General features: G+C 41.0%; 1 protein-coding gene across 1 annotated transcript in view; it reads right to left on the minus strand.

Annotated features, from left to right (window-relative positions):
- Positions 1–19,552, minus strand: part of LOC134532876 (uncharacterized) — a 706,177-nt gene extending 686,625 nt beyond the window's left edge. The window contains exon 1 of the mRNA XM_063369880.1: positions 19,037–19,552. Coding sequence (XP_063225950.1) covers positions 19,037–19,101 — 65 coding nt within the window. The 5' untranslated portion in view covers positions 19,102–19,552. The remainder of the gene's footprint in view (positions 1–19,036) is intronic.
- Between the last annotated feature and the right edge of the window lie 468 nt (positions 19,553–20,020).

The raw sequence follows: 20,020 nt of genomic DNA on the forward strand, positions 1-20,020 counted from the left end.
CCTTCCTGGGAACAACTCTAAGAGCCGCTCCGAGGGGACACTCGCGCTGCCCTTTCCAACCGACCACCGCGTCGAGGAGTTGGCAACACTGGCACGTCAGCGACCGCATTGAGCGCGCCGCGGAAACCAGCACGTTCCACCCCGTCACGTGCGTCATGAAAGTTTTCAGGGTCAATCTTATGTTTTCCCAGTACCGAAACTCAAAAACATTTAACTAGCTGTATAGTTGTTGACATGAGTGTACAACCAGGGGAACTTGGAACTAAGGAAACCCTCCCCCCTCCCTCCAATCCTTATCAAAGGGGCCACCCCTCGACTGTAGTTGCAAAAGCGTGACTGTGAAACTTTTTGATATCTTATGGAAAACTTTCTGAAGGTAAATTTTAGAGTTGTCTTCTTATTGCATGCATACAGGCCAAAATACGGACAGCATACAACCTACAAGCACCCTATCCAGAAAAAAAAAATGGCAGTTAAACCCCACGTGAAAAACTCTCGGACCACGCCACACTTCCCCCCCCCCCCCCCCCCCAATTCCAGGAAATTTCTGCTGCCACTCCTTTGCGAATCCTTCAGATTGCACCCCTGGGTGATGACATTTATTCAAACGATTCGTTAATGGGGTCCTAATTTCCTGGCTGGAAAAATTAATGATATTGAACAGTTAGAAAATCATACAGATGATTCAGGTTTTATTTGTTAGTCTTGATACGCGCGAGACTGTCCAAGAGATAAAACATTTCAAAATACGGGGCGGCTGTGTCGGACGAGTAGCCAGAAGTACGGCTCATAAAGAGTCTGCACACCAACTGGTTTCTCGTGTTTTTTATGTGTACCATCGTAGCTCTCAGTATACAGCATTTAGTAGGAGTAATTTAATGAATGGAACGGAAGTCGTATGGAAATGAAGTGTGTAACCGTGATTCTGCCATCTGTGGCGGATTGCGCGAAACACAGTTCACAAAGCCAAAAGGAAATTTGTAGTATTAACTGTTTTATGAATTTCAACAGGATAGGCAGTATTTTAATAATATTTCTTGTCGAAAATCAAGTCCACGGCAGTGATTTAATATTTGTTTTAAACTCATTTTCGCTTAATAGGACCCATTTTTATATAGTTTAAAAATTTCGGTCTGCATATCATATGATTCAATAGTCGACGTAGCTGGTGTGAAGTAGCGAGGCTGGTGTGAAGTAGTGAAGCTGGTGTAAAGTAACGAAGCTGGTGTGAAGTAGTGAAGCTGGTGTGAAGTATTGAAGCTGGTGTGAAGTAGCGAAGCTGGTGTGAAGTAGCGAGGCTGGTGTGAAGTAGTGAAGCTGGTGTAAAGTAGCGAAGCTGGTGTGAAGTACTGAAGCTGGTGTAAAGTAGCGAAGCTGGTGTGAAGTAGTGAAGCTGGTGTGAAGTAGCGAAGCTGGTGTGAAGTAGCGAAGCTGGTGTGAAGTAGCGAAGCTGGTGTGAAGTAGTGAAGCTGGTGTGAAGTAACGAAGCTGGTGGGAAGTAGCGAAGCTGGTGTGAAGTAGCGAAGCTGGTGGGAAGTAGCGAAGCTGGTGTGAAGCAGCGAAGCTGGTGTGAAGTAGCGAAGCTGGTGTGAAGTAGCGAAGCTGGTGTGAAGTAGCGAAGCTGGTGTGAAGTAGCGAAGCTGGTGGGAAGTAGCGAAGCTGGTGTGAAGTAGCGAAGCTGGTGTGAAGTAGTGAAGCTGGTGTGAAGTAACGAAGCTGGTGGGAAGTAGCGAAGCTGGTGTAAAGTAGTGAAGCTGGTGTGAAGCAGCGAGCCAGAGCTCCGAGGCCTAGGGCCACCGGCCGGTGACCTTGCGCGGGCCGCACCGCAACAACTGCGTATCGCTGAGTCAGCTGGGCGCCTTATCGCAGCGGCCGGGTTTCAGGAAGCGTCGCCGCTGCGCCGCCGGACAGATAACACGGGTGCGCAGTGCGCGACTGCGCACCAAGGGCCTCGCCCGCTTCCGACTCCCGGGTTGGACGACGGCGCAGCCACGACCCCCCAGCGATGTTCTTTGCTTTTTCACGTGTAACGTCTTAGCTATCGCCTATCGGTATACGGATTTGGTGGGAGTAATTTCTTGAATGGAACGGAAATGTGTAACCAAGACAGCTGCCATCTGTGGCGGATGGCACAACCCAAAGTTCACAAAGCCAAAGGGAAACTGTTAAATAATTTTTAAAAGATAGGCAGTATTTCAATACAATAATTCCTAGTCGAAATTCAGGCCCAAAACAAATATTTTGATTTTTTCATTTATTTTTCGCTTTTATCGGAGCCGTTTAAATCCGGTCTGCTAATCAAATGATTCGATACTCGACGTAACTCCTCCAGCAGCGAATCCTAGCAGCGGGTGTGGAATGTGTCATTTGTGTCAATAAATGTAGTTGAAAACAAAATTGCTGTATTTATTTATCACGCTCGGCATTATTATAACTAGAGACAGGTAAAATTCGCGGTTTCATTTCGCGACAGGCTAGAATCCAAATGCGTTTAAGGTTTTGCTGCTTCCGTATTGGACCGTAGTTTACCTGAAGGACTCTTGAGCCAATGAATAACCCTTAACGAAAGAAGTATCGAATCACAAGTATCCCTATTAACCGGACTCACGAGTGAATATCCAATGAGCATGTGTTATTTTCCCGAGTACATATAGGTTCGTGGAGTCTATCCTAGAGGTCTTTGAAACCGCGAATTTTTCCGGTCCCTATTATAACATATCTGTGTTAAATTTCGTGTCTGAGTTTCTTATTATAAGTGTATTTGTAACATGAGACCACATTAATTTGCTCGTTTACCGATGTTAGATGTAAGACATCTCTGACGAGTAATGAAAGACTTAAATACAAAGACATAAGACACTATGTCACCAAAACCATATTTTTTTTCATGAGAGCAGTTTAAGTAATTTTAAATAGCGCCTCACCTATTTACTCAACTATTTTCTAGCCAGAATATGTGAACTTTTGACACATCGTAGATCTTAGTGTTGTGTGCCACTAACAAGAATGCCAAACGGTGGTCAATTTTAAGGGCGTGCCTCCCATTTCAGGTTTATTGGCTGTCAAAATCGTAACAAATTTGAGAATTTTGAAATGCCAGGTAAAATTAATTAATATTTTCTGAAATAAATTCAAATCATTTCTTGAAGTAGCCGGTGGCATTGCAGTTAAACCTAAAAAGTTTCAGTTCTGCAATAAATTAAACTCTCCTTATTTGTACAACCCAAAAACGTTAAAAATGTAATTTTGGCAGCTAATTATGCAAAAGGTTTGCGCTGTATATGTTATTCATTTCGTGAAAGTTAAACAATTGCAAAAGTCTACAAGTTTATCTGTAATTACTGTATACATAAAATTTTTACCTGAAATGGGAGGCACCCCCTTAAGGCTGAGGGTGCATTTCGCCCAAAAGGGGACAGAGTGGCTTATGCCTCCGAGGTGCAGATTTATTATTTTTAGGAAATACAGCTCACTTCAAGGATGATGATTCATCCGAGCGCACCAAATGCGCTGCAACATTGCGCAATTGCAAGAGGAACAAAAAAATAATAAATTGTAGCCAGTCACTTCGCAGGCGATAAGATTTCAGAATTGACTGGCGGTAATTGCGTGCGGACATTTGGTTGCGACACGGCCCTGGGTTGGCGCTAATGGCCCCCAGGTGGCAGCTACGTCCGAGATATACGTCCGACAGATACGTCCGAGCGAGCGAGCCAAGGTCTCCGCCATTCGCGACAACTAGACGCACAACACTGCGCGTGGCTGTTGCGTAATCTTGACATTCTCCGCGACCCTGGGTCGCCCTAGTTCTCTATCTACAGCCGGGCGCTATTTGTCACAGATGGCGTAGCTCAACAACATCACAACGATACGAGTGAGGTATCGCCAGCGGCACGTGTTGTTCTTCCTTCCCGCTCTGTACATTTTTTTTTTTTTTTGTAAAATGTAAAAGAAATATTCATGTGAACTTACAGATGTTTGTATTAAAGTTATTTATAAACAGTTCCCTTGAATAATAATGTTCGCAGGCTTTCACGGCCATTGTTACCTACTATAACTGCACCCTGATGATGGCGACTGCAATGTCGACCGGAACGTCGGTGAATTATTCGCCAAGGACACGGCTACAACCCAGAAGCCAAGATACTTTAGTTCCCTGAATAGTTTTCCAGTATAAAATGGGCAAATTAATAAGCATAATAAAACAAAACTTTTGAAAATTAGATTATCTTTTCAATGGCTTGAAAAATTTATGCTTGAATGAAACATCAATTAAAATATTTAAAAAGTTATACACAAATTTTTGTAAGAAAATTGTGTATTTTCTCGAAAACCGTATTTCACATATGTACATATGCACAAATATCCATAGCCATGAGTTGTATGAAAGTTACAATATCTTTCTTGCAGTATAACTATTTCTTGGTAACTTTCAAAAGGAATATTTTTGGTAACAGTAAAAAATGTATTTATTTGTTTTCTGTGCGACGTTCAATATTCAAACTAGTTGAAATATACCGTACGAGGCGTATCCACGAATCAGTTTTCCTTGAGGCCGTTCACAGGAACGAAACTTAATATTACAGAAATGTTTATTGGAACAGATGCAGCAAGTTTTCAGATATTTTTCCAACATGTTCGCCAAACGGGGCTGAGAAATTTGTCATGCCAACTTGTTGACGCCTGTGTCGCGGAAGTCTGCCGCTTGGGACTGAAACCACTGCGCGACAACCACGACTCCGCTCCTGTGTCGTTCTCGAAACGCCGGCGTCGACCGGACAGGAAGTGCTTGAGGCGTGGGAAACTATTGGAATCACCGGGGGGAGGGGGGGGGGGGCGAGGTCCGGGCTGTAGGATGGATTACTGAACACTTCTTCCCAGTTGAACTCCTGCAGAAGACTGCGAAGCCGAGTGCGGTCTAGCTAGCACACGGGTGGGCAGACCCGCGGCTCTTTTCATATGATTTCACGGCTCTAAAACTCAACTACGCTGCCACAGGAAAAAAAAAAAATCAAGCCGCCAAATTACAACGTATGTCCCCAACCTGCGCGCTCGGACCTCTGACTCTGTACTCGCCCAGGTGTGTTTTTTTTATTTTAATAATTAATTAAAATAATTTACGTTTTCTTGCTTTTAACAGCAGAGCTTTGCTAATGACTACAATTTTTCTTTTACATTTACGTTTTCGTTTTTCCTAATTAGCCATTATTTTTAAGACTTTATGTTGAATTTGTGAATAAAATATTTTTTTATTGTCTTAAAATTCCATGTAGATAGACGGCGGCACTAAAAAAATTGGAGATTTTTTTTTTACTTAATATTTGGGGGCTGAAATAAGAAACTCCTCCGACAACTGCGACGAAGCTACTGGGAGAACACGGTAAGTACCGTTTGTGTATGACCCATTCTACGTCATTTCTCTGCAGGCGTCGCCTCCGTCTGTCCGTCCGTCTTCCGAGGGTCACGTGACCAGCAGACAATTTAATGACCCGAAGAATTATATCCGTGCGTCCATCCGTCAAAAGCTTGGCAAGCTCTAACTTTTTACGGACGGGCGGATGGATTTATAGTTTTGTACGCGGCAGTCAATTGTTACCAGGATACAGGCCTGTGGTATTTGTACCGGTCGTTCAGATGTTTTGAAAAAAAAAAAAAAATTGCGGTTTTTGAAACTCATGTTAAAAAAATTTAATCAAAACTCTGAATTTTTCCGAGAAAATGCTAGTATAACACGTTTATAAAAACATTAATAGCAAAATCTCTTAGAGAAAAACATTGACTGTATTTACTTGGGAAAATATTCTGACGGACGGGTGAAGTCAAGTTGTAAATCGCTTGGCTAGAAGCGTGGCGTTGACGGACGAAAGAGTGACGGACTTAGGGATGACGGACGGAGAACACGAGCTATTGTAATTCCACCTTATCACGTACGCACAGAGGCTTCGCTCTAGCCGTGGGACGAATGGGGAAAAAACTTCGTGGACTCTCTCGTATTTCCTGGAATATTAATTCATATTCGCCAGGCCTGTGGCGTCAAGTTATTCAACTTATGACCAGGGTGGTAAGTTAAGACCTGCGCAATTCCCGATATTATATGGAGAGAGGCTGGAATACGTATACTATTATTTACTTGAAATTCGTTGTAATTTTACCATCGGGAGTTTTGAAAAGCTCCGAAGGAAAATAACCCAAAAACTAAATTTCAGTATTCAAATACGTAATCCAATCGCATAAAAATTCTGCCGGAAGGTAAAACGTGGAAACAGCCTATGGAAAATAGACACAACCGTATTTGTGTACAAGTGTGTAGGGTTAAACGTGGAATCAGAAAATTGCACCAATTTTACAGGTTTTTTTTATGCAGTGCATATTTAGTACACTTTTTACGAATTATCAAACACCTCCTGCATACAAATTACCAAGGGTGTAGAATATTTTTTAAAGTTGTAGGCCTACTAAGTAAAAATAATAAGCCGTTTAGCGTACTTAAGTTTTAATTGGGTCATGTGTTCGAAACCTACTCAAAAAATATATCCTTAGGTTAAGCGAGCATATTCATACTATCTAAAATATTTTTTTAAAAAAAATCACCCGTTCAGTTTTGGAACTAAATTGTTACTGAATAACTAACGCACGCTTTTTCTACTACATGTTTCAGTATAGTATCCAAAACGATCCTTATAGCATCCCTTAATTTTAATCTAGAGATAACTCACAACTTTGATTTATGTGCAATAAAATTCATCTTTAAAAAAATTCGTAGCAAAACTAACTCACATTGTCCTTCTACCAAGGCCCAACTTACCCAGATGACATTGACTTTATATACAACCAACAATGTTTACAAGTTTGTTTAAATGGACCTGTAAAATATTTTTACTTATTTATTGTTTTTATTAATATACCTGAACGTAAAAATTAAAAAAAAAAACGTAAATAAAAAAATTATAATACACGAATAATTATTGTATTACCAAAGCACCAGTTCAATCATCACCAAAATAAATACACAAATTGCAGAAACATCACGACGTGAAGAAAATAGAAAAAAAAACTTTCAATAGGAAAGCATGTATGTGACCGCGAATTTTGACGCGTTGACGTCACAAATGAGTTGGACGTAATTGGGTGGAACCACGATTATCAGAGACCGAAAAAATTAGCGGTTTTATTTTGAAAAAAGATAGAATCCAATTAAATTTACATTTCTGCTGCTTCAGTGGTTAGGCCACAGCTTATCTGAAGGGCCATATTAGCCAATAAAAAAAAACCTCAACAAAATAAGTATCGAATCAAAAGCATCCCAGTTAACATGTGTCACAAGTCAATAGCCAAAAAGCAGGTGACATTTTCCCGAATACATAGAGGCTAGTGGAGTCTATCCTGAAGGTCATAGAAACCGCGAATTTTTCCAGTCCCTAACGATTATTTTACGTAGTCATTGGGTAGCGAAGTTGGTTTGAAGAGCATATACAATTTCTTCGCGCTGATGATTAACAGGTTCTTTGACGACCCTGAGCCAGTTGCAAACATGAACGTGTAACACGCCAAAGTATTTAACCTTTTGTATCGATCAATAAATATAAGGAAAATTTCCGCATTCATTTAGTCGCAAGCTATAATGCAAACCTTCACACTGTGTTCACGATTGGACCGCAGTTATTTGAACACGCCTCTCTACGACCGTGAGCCAACGATGCCCAGTTAGGGGACAAGAGACAAGAAATTTACAATTAACTAGGGTTCTCGCTGAGAAATCAACCAATGGGAATTTAAAAAAAACATCGATTGAGCACACCTATGACTTTGATTTTTACCCTGAGGCCAGACGAATACGCAACATTTTTAGGTCTCTATCGATCAATGTTTAGAGAACGGAAAAATGCTCTGTTTCATTTCGCAACAGACTGGAATCCAAATACGTTTACAATTTTGCTGCTTCAGTGGTTGGTCCATAGCTTATCTGAAGGGCTATTGGCCAATGAAAAAAAACCTCAACAAAATAAGTATCGAATCAAAAGCACCCAAGTTAACATGTGTCACAAGTTAGTATCCAATGAGCAGGTGTGATTTGCGCGAGTACATAGAAGATAGTGGAGTCTATCCTAGAAAGTAATTGAAACCGCGATGTTTTCCAGTCTCTGTCAATGAGTATTCTATGAAACGCCCATTTGTAGGGACTGGAAAAATTCGCTGTTTCGACAACCTTCAGGATAATTTACACAGTACTCTGTATACTCAGGCAAAATAACGCCAGTCCATTGGCTGCTGACATGAGAGTGGTCTCAACTGGTTTATCTACGATTTGATACTTCCTTGGTTAAAGGTTTCTCATTGGCCCAGAGTCGTCCAGTTGAACAGTGAGCCGATTCTAAAAGCTGCTTCAATGTATATACATTTGAATTTTAGCTTATCACGAAATAAAACTGCGAATTATTTCGGTTTCTACCCATTTGTAAACAGGCATGTTGAGTCTAACCTGGAATGAACTGAACCCGTCCGTGAAATAATTTTGGTTGGATTGACAAGAAAATTGTTTGTTTTATTCGCGTCGTCGCCTTGGCGTTGCGACCATCGTGCTACTGTGATTCCAGAGTTAATGCCGCGGTCGAGTGTTCCCGTCGGCAATATGTTGAGAACTGCAAAATTCGCGGTTTCGATGGCCTTCAGGATAGACTGCACATACCCCTGTACACTCGGGCAAATAACGCAAGTTCATTGGCTGCCGTCGTCTCAGCTGGTTTATCTGTGATTCGATCCTTCTTTGGTTGAGGGTTTATAACTGGTTGAGATTCGTCCAGATGAACAGTAAGCCAATTGCAAAATTATCTAAGAGGTATATGTGTTTGAATTCTAGCCTATCACCGAATGAATCCGCGAATTTTGCAGGTCTCTAGCAATATGGCTCCTCGTATCGGGCAAATCCTCGTATGGGGCATGTCCTCGGATCGGGGAAGTCCTCGTATCTGGCAAGTCCTCGTATCTGGCAAGTCCTTGCATTAGACAAGTCTTCGTATCGGGCATGTCCTCGGATCGGGGAAGTCCTCGTATCTGGCAAGTCCTTGCATCGGGCAAGTCCTCGTATCTGGCAAGTCCTTGCATCGGGTATGTCGTCGTATCAGGCATGTCCTCGTATGGGGCATGTCCTCGGATCGGGGAAGTCCTCGTATCTGGCAAGTCCTTGCATTAGACAAGTCTTCGTATCGGGCATGTCCTCGGATCGGGGAAGTCCTCGTATCTGGCAAGTCCTTGCATCGGGCAAGTCCTCGTATCTGGCAAGTCCTTGCATCGGGTATGTCGTCGTATCAGGCATGTCCTCGTATGGGGCATGTCCTCGGATCGGGGAAGTCCTCGTATCTGGCAAGTCCTCGTATCTGGCAAGTCCTTGCATTAGACAAGTCTTCGTATCGGGCATGTCCTCGGATCGGGGAAGTCCTCGTATCTGGCAAGTCCTTGCATCGGGCAAGTCCTCGTATCTGGCAAGTCCTTGCATCGGGTATGTCGTCGTATCAGGCATGTCCTCGTATGGGGCATGTCCTCGGATCGGGGAAGTCCTCGTATCTGGCAAGTCCTCGTATCTGGCAAGTCCTCGTATCTGGCAAGTCCTTGCATTAGACAAGTCTTCGTATCAGGCATGTCCTCGGATCGGGGAAGTCCTCGTATCTGGCAAGTCCTTGCATCGGGCAAGTCCTCGTATCTGGCAAGTCCTTGCATCGGGTATGTCGTCGTATCAGGCATGTCCTCGTATGGGGCATGTCCTCGGATCGGGGAAGTCCTCGTATCTGGCAAGACCTTGCATCGGGCATGCCGTCGTATCGGGCAAGTCCTCGTATCGGGAAAGTCCTCGTATCGGATAATTCCTCTCATCGGGAATGTCCTCGGATCGGACGAGTCCTCGCAGCCTCGCGGGCGGAAGGAGGACCGCTCGATGAAGCAACGTCGGGTTCGCGCCTGTGGCCGTGCGACAGCCTTGCGGCGTCCTCCGCAGATAGCATCTGTCCCGGCACCGACGCGCCGGAATGCTGACGTCCTCTCTCGCCTCAACTTCCTGGCGTCGTCGTTTTGCAGCCTCGGCTGCCACCGCCACCGCCCGACGAACGACATCCGGGTCGCCGGAGACGAAGGGGGGATGCGAGCATGCCAAATTAAAAACCCCACCGGGTGGATCACCGTAAAAGTCCGCCACGCTTCTCACGAACGGAAAATTTGGGGTCAATCAATCCCGCCGGGAAAAGAACACACAAACAACTGCACAGCGGGAACAGGAATTATGCATCATTGTCTAAGCGTCCCCTCAGGAGCATATACTCCCAACTCCAATCACTTCGGTTAGTGGCTATCCTGAACACACGAAAATTAGAAAATAAAAAAAAAAGTGAATACTGGTCCTTATAATTAAAAACATTTATATATTGTTAATATTATTGATATAAATTGAGATTGTAAACTTTTTGATGTGTATTTTCAAGTCCATATCATTGAGTTATGTTCCCGTATGTTTAATTTATATGAATTATAAATTATAACATTATTTAATAAATAATTAAAACTAATAAATCAGAATAAACATTCCGCATATTTATTGATTTTCATCATAAAAGAAAATTTAACTCGATTATTTCACTAAATCAATAATGAATTTTTATACGTATCTATATTAATATTGAATACAGAGTAGTTATTTATTTTTTATTACAATACATTTTAAAATACTTCAGTGTCTTAAAATCATAAAGAAGTTTTAACTACTAACGCGCGTATTAAATACACGCACTTTTTTTTTAAATTTCAGAATATAGACAACTGCAAAAATATTATCAAAAGACACTATTTTATGGTCTTAGAAAATATTATTATTTAAAATATACCAAATCTTGTAATAGTTATCGAGAGCACACAAAGTATTAATTTTGCCAGGCAGTATCAATCTGGCAACGCCGCGCGCCGATGAGCCGTGAGACGGACTGTGTCGTCGGGGTGGGCTTGTCCGCGGGAGGGAGCGTGAGAAGTAGGCGGGTCGCAGCCCGACGCCGCTGCCTTATCGGCGCCGAACCTCCGCTCTTCCGCGGCCGCGCCTCTATCGCCGCCGGCTTCCAGGACAGGCTATCGCGCCCTCCCCTCCTCGTTCCCACACGCCACTGCCGGCACTGCGCCGGGGGCTGCCTCCAGCCAGGGTGCCCACAGTTAGTACTTTCGTACTAGATCTAGTACTTTTATAAGTTTTTTTAGTGGTGTAGTACATTTACGCTCAGATCTAATACTTTTTTCCTTTAATATAATAATGTTACAGTAACTCCAATATGTTTTAATATTAAGCGTAATTATTTTTAAAAACTATGGAATGTATGTGTGTGTTTGGTGTGATATATTTATGTTAGAGCATTGCAATGTCATAATAACTTCCTAAATTGTTAAAACCATAACAAATTATAATTTAGTACTTTTTTTCAAATCTAGTACTTTTTTCTCGCCTAAGTTGGTACGAAATATGTTTTTCCTTGTGGACACCCTGTCTGGAGCAGCTGGCGGTACCGCGAGCCAGGACGGATGTCACACAAACCAGGCAACAGTTGCTGTCAAATAACTTTCTTTAAAAGAAGATGGGCTTCCGCCAGAAGGAAAGTCGATCACAGGGTTCCCTGGCCGGAAAAATAAAATCGGGAACCGCTGCTCTAGATATCATACAAACATGATATCCCACGGGTACAGTCCGCTCCGGAATAGTGGTAGGAGGTGTGACCGTTACGTTGGACGGTTTTTATGCCGCAACAATTTCGTATGGTAAGTAGAAGGGTTAGAAAGTGATGATAAAATGTTAGAAACCGTGCGGCTAAAATTGAAAATGTGTGTGTTCAGTGTAGTGAAAAAGGGGGGGGGGGGGGGGGGGGGAAGAGAGATTTGGTGAAATTTCGACGCATGTGTGTATGTTCGGAAAGGATAGCCAAATTAATTGAATACAGTTTAATTTATTACTAATGTTGACGCTATTAATTGAATTACAACACTTAAAATGTCTGTCCACAAAATTGCTCACACCTTCGTTCAGCTCACAGTTCACTCTCGGCTCGACAGTGGCTGTCCCTGCTGCTCGCCTCTCACAGCGCACCTCTGTCCCAACACACTGCCTCGCACTGCTCACTTGTCCGTCGCTCACAGCACAGTGCCGATGCACCAGTCTCCGCACAACAAGCCCGTCGTTCGTCGTCCGGTTATCGCTCGCCAAAGGGGTCACACGCCCTCTTCACTATACTCTCTCGGAGGTTGGCATCTCCGTATTTTGTACCCCTCAGCCCCCCTTCTTTTTTTCTAGAAAGGCCTCTCATCCCTTTGACGTGTCGCTTCATCAAGGTAGACTGGACGCCCGAAGCTCCCAGAACAATGGCGTTCTAGTTACGCCACTCTACGCGGCGGCCTCAGGGAGACCGCAGAACAGTCCAGATGGACGGAGGGCTCAATGACAAAGCGTCGAAGAATGGAGTGGGGAGAGTGTGGGTAGCGATGAACGCAGATAATCAGACACTTTATGAGCCACGTCAATGGGCCGCGTCCCACCCGGGGGCTAACGGGCCGGCTGACCGCTAGAAGGCCCGTTGAAAACGTACCATGTACGTTCTTTAAAAGAGTCTTGCAATGGGGAAGCCTGATTTGAAAGTTTTTAATGGAAATGCGCCATTGCTGGTCTTAACTGTACGCCATAGGAAAACCACAAGAATGAACAAGTAAGATTAATACACAAACACACAGAAATCCAGCCGATATCAGCCCATGTCAAATGTTAAACACACATGTTGTAAGCATAGAGATAATTCCCGGGAAGGAATTAGTCGGAAAAGAAATCATTACAGCACAGACAAACAGTAGGCTGACAACATCGGGACAGTTGTAACAAGAACAGAAAATACATACGAACATCAATCTTGGACAAAACATAGACACCATCAGTCTGTTTGTGCCTGATGACGGGAACAGATGTCAGTTCTCTAAATGTCGTAACTGTTCATCTTAGGAAGCCTACTGGTTCGTCTGTGCCGTCGTCGTTGTTTTATAGAGTATGTATTTATTTAGTTTTATCACTGGGTTTGCCTGTGCGTCACTGTGTTGTTGTCCACATGATCTGTTTAGAATCATTATTGGGTTCGTCTGATTGTGTTCAAGATTGATGTTCGTCTGTATTTTCTGTTCTTGTCACAACTATTCTTGTCAGTGCTGTAATATATTTTTTTTCCGACTAATTCCCTTAACGGAATTCTCTCTCTGCTGTCTATATATTTGACTTTTTACTTCAGCTGATTTCGGCTGGTTTTCTGTGTGTTTGTGTATTAATCTTTCTTGTTCATTCCTGTCATTATCATATGACCTACAGTTAAGACCAGCAATGGTATATGTCCATGAAAATATTTTAAATCAAACGTACCAAATATTTCACAATTCCATGTATTGAAATTTTTAAATATATGAACTGAATATTGCCAGTTTTTAAATTTGCTGACAGTCTGAGGTTTTTTATAAGATTTGTTTTACCCTCAATATATCTGAAATTATAAGCATTTTTCGTGAGGTGTGATTATTATATGACCTACAGTTAAAACCAGCAATGGTATATGTCCATGAAAATATTTTAAATCAAACGTACCAAATATTTCACAATTCCAAGTACTGAATTTTTAAATATATGTACTGAAATTTTCCAGTTTTTAAATTTTCTGACAGTTAGTCTGAGGCTTTTTATAAGATTTGTTTTACCCTCAATATATCTGAAATTATAAGCATTTTTCGTGAGGCAAGGAAGTGAAAAGTTGAAGAAAAAAAAACAGTAAAGTTAAATATATTCTGAATGAAGGATTTTGGGGGAAAAAAATACAAAGTATTTATTGCTGATTTATAACTGTACAACTGATTCCCAGAGCTTGCCTATCAAAAACTGAGACAGTTGAAGATGAATTTGTATACTTTGTATTTTTTTTTACGGTGATACTTTCTTCCTCCCTAAATATTTAGAAGAAGAAAAAATTGTCCCAAACAAGATTCTTGTATGAACACTCGCTCGTTATGCCGATATGTCGATATGTCAACTGTTCGAGCGCGTCTGGACTAGTACAGCCACTTGCAAACTAGATGTGTGAGCAGGTGTTGCGAAGAATCAGGGATACATTTTCACCTGGCAAAATTTCTGACACTTTCAATTAAAATCCCTGATGTTTTAGTTTCTTAAGTAATATTAAATTCAATAGCATCTTCGCGAGCTGCAGTAATTTACAGATTTCAGAAATTTAGGACAAACAAAATATATATGCAATCTCCCAACAAAATGTCATAGTTTTCGACACTCTTGCTTGTTGGAATGGTTAAAATAGTAAAATAATGGAAACAAATTTTTTCCCCCTTAGGCATAATGTAATTTTTCTACGAAAAAACTAATTAGTAAACATTACTTCACAATAAAAAAAAACCTAGCGCTTTCAAAACCCTACATTTTTTATTTAAAATTTTTAGTATTTCTGGAGACATTGTCAGTTACAAAATAAAAGTTTATATTTCAAAATTACATTTAGAACATGTAGTAAAATTGTTCATGACATAGCTTTTTTTTTTTACTTATAATTGACACAGCCGCATGAAAACCCCTTTCCGAAAGTTACAAGATGAAAACAAGCACTCGTTGCGGGGGCGAGCTGGGAAAGGCTGGCGCGGGCGGACGCTAGCGCGACCGTTCGCGGCCGGCGACGGGACGGGACGAACTGGACTCAAGGCCGATGCAGTGCATTAACCGGGTGCATGAACTTGGTGGGACGTCGATGTCGTAATACCCGCGCCGCGCGGTAGCGGGTTTCCACATCCTGTATTCGGCGGGAGGCTACGGTCGGGAGGTCCAAGGGCGTATCCAAGTATCCTCCTTTCCGAAATGACAAGAAAAAAAGAAAGAAAGAAAGAACAATGAGCTTTAGTTGAAAATTTGTAACTAATCCTTAAAAGAACATCGTTAAAAAATTTGTTTTAATAAAACTATGTTGCTTTCTTTTATTTTTACACGCTTTATATTACCTTCACATGTATGTATGTCTGTTTGTTTGTTTGTTTGTATGTTTGTAACCGACTCCTTTGGGTGCGATTTTGACCCACTTTAAACGGCCAGATTTCATTCAAACTTTGTAGATTTATCGAGGACCGATGACAATACACTAATTTGATAAGATTACTCCATTATTCAATTTGCAAAATAAGATTTTTGTCAATTTATATAATTTCATTATTTTTAAGGTCCTCCCACGTTCCCAAACTTCCGTTTTGCACTACGTGTACTCCACTGATACATGCACTCTTTATTATTTTTTTAAAGTGAAATTTCCATCCAGCTGGTAGTGCAAGACGGTGCGTAACGAAAAGTGCAACGGTCAGGAATTTGGGGCGTCCGATGGTTTGAAGAGGGGAAGAGGGAATATCGAGCGTCCCACTCTCCTTACAGCAGTGCAGGCGTTGGTTAATCGACGCTACAGTGTTGCATTTTTCGTTACACTGGAAACGATATGATCTTATAAAACTCCTGTGTGACTCTCTTCGTCCTGCTGACCGCCACTCTGATGGAGACACGGCGATAAAACACACTCAGGTTGTGGCGCTCAGCTGCATAATTGTATTTATCATGTAATTTTGTAGTTTATTGTTGAGATCCATCGTTCAAGTGAATAATTTGTGTGTGAAGTTTCACTTAGAAAACTTTGTCGGTCAGGCACTTTTCAGAAATTTTAGTACCGCCAGTTAGGCCTACTCATGGTGGCCAGTGCATGATTTGCATGTTTGCATGTTTGCTTGCTAACATTTGACATCGTTAAACGTATTTGGAAGATTGATTATATTTTGTCTTGAATAATATGGCCTCCACGTTCACCTGACACATCGCTATGCAATTGTTTTCCTTTGGAGCTTTATAAATGATTGTGTCTACGTTCCTCCATTACCTAATGATTTGCCAGAGTAAGTTGAGACACAGAATTGAATAGGCTATTGCTTCCATTAGTCGGGACGTGTTTACCAAAGTGTGTAAAAGAATTGGACTTTAGGTTGGATGTGTGCGTCTAACTAAAGGTGCACATATTGAACATTTATAAGAAAAAAAAGGTTAGTTTAACTTCAATTTGATGTATGATTTGTTTCAAGTAGTCTAAAAAAATTGTTTTAATATACCATTGAAATTGGGACATATTTTTAAGGACATCCTATAGTATGCTACCAGCATCCATATATTAACAGGATACAGGATTATTTTTTTCGAAGGGAGAATGAAAAAATTAAAATTTGTGTAGTCAAAAAACATACATCAAAAACAAAGGGTTTGTTAGAACTGTTGTATCTATCTTAACCCTAGTCACTTCCTGTGTAGATTGTTGTTACCGGCGTGATAGCTAACCCTAATCACCAAAAATAACATGACCACCTTCACCGAAATATTGAATAAAAAATATATACATAAATTTGGAGTGAGTTCCACTTACTGAAAACAAGCAGGAACAGCATAGTGAAGCTGATCCTTACTCCTCTTTTAGACTACAAATGATAAAATTTTCAAAGAATGTATTGAAAAGTAATTAAAACCAAAAAATCAACCCAAAAACCGAAGCGACATAGTCAATTATTGTGTATTAAATCGAATAAAAACATTAATTTAATCTACAATAGTTTCACTTTCCATTGCGGCAGGTGTCTAGGCCATACGTTCTGACACCTGTCCCAGTTTGAAGCAGGCTCACCAACCAGTGGCGTAGCAAGCGGGTGGCAGGGATGGCCCCTGCCAGGGGCGTCGTCGGAGATTAAGGGGGGGGGGGGAAATGGTGCCACACGGTTTCGTGTTATCTTTTAATCCATGAGGGGGCGCTATTTTAAATTCTGGCCAGGGGGTCCAGTCACCTTAGCTACGCCACTGTCACCAACACCCACCTTGCGACCACCACTGTACATTTACATGGGTCGAAGGGTTTTGGGAGCAGAAATTATAGTTTGCACATATAATCCCGAATAAAATCTGATTATTATCTTCATTCTTAGCTCCTAAATCCAATCCCCAATTGGGGGGTACTAGGAGATAGTAACACTAAAAATATACATATACTAGATGAAGTATATGGCGTTTCCGGGGCTAAGCACACCATATTGTAAGGAATATTTATACCGAGTTTCAAGTCTGTAGGACACACACTTGAAAAACGGGAAATTATGATTTTAAAGTCCCATTGATTGCACATATCTCGGTGCATCAAGACTACGCATCAGCAAAACCGGGATGCCAATCTTCAGCTTCATTTTGTGGGAAGGCAGGTAATCCCAAGGCAAAACGTGACGGACGCACCAAAAGATAGCGCTTACAGATTCAAGGCAATGCCATCTATTGACGAAGTTCTAAACTAATCTGATGTTAGCGCCTTTAGTTCGCTAGCAGCCGCAAGCTTCACTAAGCGGATGGGTTTCGCCAAAGGAGAAGATAGGAAGTTGCCAGACCTCACTATATGACCGTGTGGCGGACATAGGGAAATGACACGAACTCACTGTTTGTGTGTCTATGACCTACCTCCTACGATTTTCTATTATAAAACTCTTTTTACCCCTTTTTCACTCCCTTAGGGACGGAATTTCATAATCATTTGTAGTCTGCGTCACTCTTAGACCCATAAAATATACATATGAAAAAAAAAATCATGTCATTCCGTTGCTCGGTTGCTGCATAAAAGCACGAACAGACAAACACACTTTCGCATTTATAATATTAGTAAGGATATTCCTAAATAATCTATGGTTGCTTTAAAATAACTAAAAGTATACTCGTCTTTAGAGGGCAGTATGAGGTTGTGAATGTTATTACAATTCAATTGTCTCGTTTATCGGCTGTCAAGCTCCATGCTGTAATCATCCTTTCAGAGCAAGAACTGTGACGTACCCGACACTTTGTGGACGGTCTTAACAAACTGGCAAAATTAGAAAAAATATTGACTTATTTTATTTCGCGCTGATAAAAAATTCCATCCCAAACACCGCCCACGGTCCAAGTGCCGGGCCAATTAAAAATATTAGCAGAGATTCCAAAAACAAAGAAAAACGTGAACGGACTGCGTTCACTACACTATACTTTAAGTAGGGATGTGCAAAAAATCCAAATGAACTGCAAATTAACGCGAACATTTTTTATATGCCTTTCAAGATCTTACACATATTTACAAATGGCCTGATCAACTTCCTGTGTATAAAGAAAGACTTCTCACGCAAACTTATAATACTTATTAAAAATAGGATATAAAAATAAAAATTCTATCAAGAAAATATAGATGCAAAAGGCCTTCTTACTTCTATAAAAATTATTGGCCATTATAAACTTTATCACTGCGCAGTAGATAGCCTAAACAGAATCACACTAAAAAAAATCTTAAGTTTAATTTGCTTTTTTAATAAGGGAAGGGAGCTATTTACTACCAAAAAAATCAAAGTTCTAAACAATAGTCACGCAATATTTCACAAGCAGGAACCTCGACGATGTTCATTGAGACGACTGTCTGCAGCACAGTAGTGGCACACGCTATGAAAGAGTTAAATGGACGCAGCAGCGCGTAGAATTTTGGCGCAGCAATTTTTTGACACGCTTTTCACTATAAACGTGTTTAATAAAATCATGTCCCCACATATACTAACGTAGTAAGGCTTTCCCAAATTACGCTTTTAAAACAAATACGTGATTATTAACGACAAATCACAATACATTATGGCTTCGTAAAAACTTTACTTTTTTTTTACCGACGGTATTTCTCTACGACTGTCAAAAAAAAAAAAACGAGCCAGTAATTACCAGACAGAGGTAGCTGAAAACCAAATCAGCGTACAATATTACGTGAATTAACCATCGCGGCCAAAGTACTAAAAAAATTTACGTATCTGTCAGTACATCTCGTACACATGGCAAAGTTAAATTCACGTACTTTGCACAGGCTTGTGTACAGTTGCTGCCAGTAGCGGGTATTAATGGTAAAGTAAGGGCGGTGGCAGCTGATCTCATTACCTTGTGTTGCGGGTTGTCGGGGCCAACGGTGTGCTGTTACGGTGCACCGCTCCTGACGTCTTCATGCCCCGCGGAGCGCCGGCCCTTCGCGTCCGTCTCGTACCTGCCACGGGTCGATTCTCCCTGTTCGATTCCAGTCCGCGCGGTCCACTGCAAGCACTGTCGTGCGTCGGAAGCCTACAACTCACGTAGTTTCAGTTCCCTACCACGTTCGTGCAGCTTCGGATTTCTCTCAAAAATTGAAATTAAAAAAAATCGAAGGGTTAGGTTAGGTTAGGCCAGTCACAATATGATCGTTTTCATTGGAAACTTCTGATTTAGCGGCTGAAGTGACGTTAACACCAGAACGCAAAACTTCGGAAATCTTCGGAAATTCTTGCAGGGAACCGAAACTACGTGAGTTGTAGGCTTCCGTCGCACGTCACGTCACTCGCCTCGGCGGTCGCGCTCCCAAGCGGCGGTTGCGTGTGACAACCGACTCGGAAACGGAAATTACTAAAGCCTATAAATTAAAATTACAATAAAACAAAATATTAAATAATGAAATCGAATTAAAATAGAAACACACACACAGAAACATACATACACACACACACATATATATATATACACACACACACACATATACACACACACACATATATATATATAATAAAAGAATTAAAAGGGGAAATACACTTTTACAATTATATCGGCCAATAAATTGTACACAAAATGGCCGCATGGCAAAACAATATTATTGTTGTCAATAGTATACAAATTATTATGCTTTAAGTGAATACATATGAATACATTTTATTGGTTTTATTTATTTTAAGTATATATTTTACATTTTTATTTAATAAATAAACAAAATTAATAAATAAAAATAAAAATTAAGCGTATTTATTTAGTTTCATTACTATTAAAAATTTACCTCGTTTATTGACTAAATTAAATAATTATATTTATATAGAATGCTGAGTATTTATACAAATATTTTTC

The sequence above is a fragment of the Bacillus rossius genome, chromosome 6, assembly GCF_032445375.1.
Source record: "Bacillus rossius redtenbacheri isolate Brsri chromosome 6, Brsri_v3, whole genome shotgun sequence".
NCBI lineage: Eukaryota > Metazoa > Arthropoda > Insecta > Phasmatodea > Bacillidae > Bacillus > Bacillus rossius.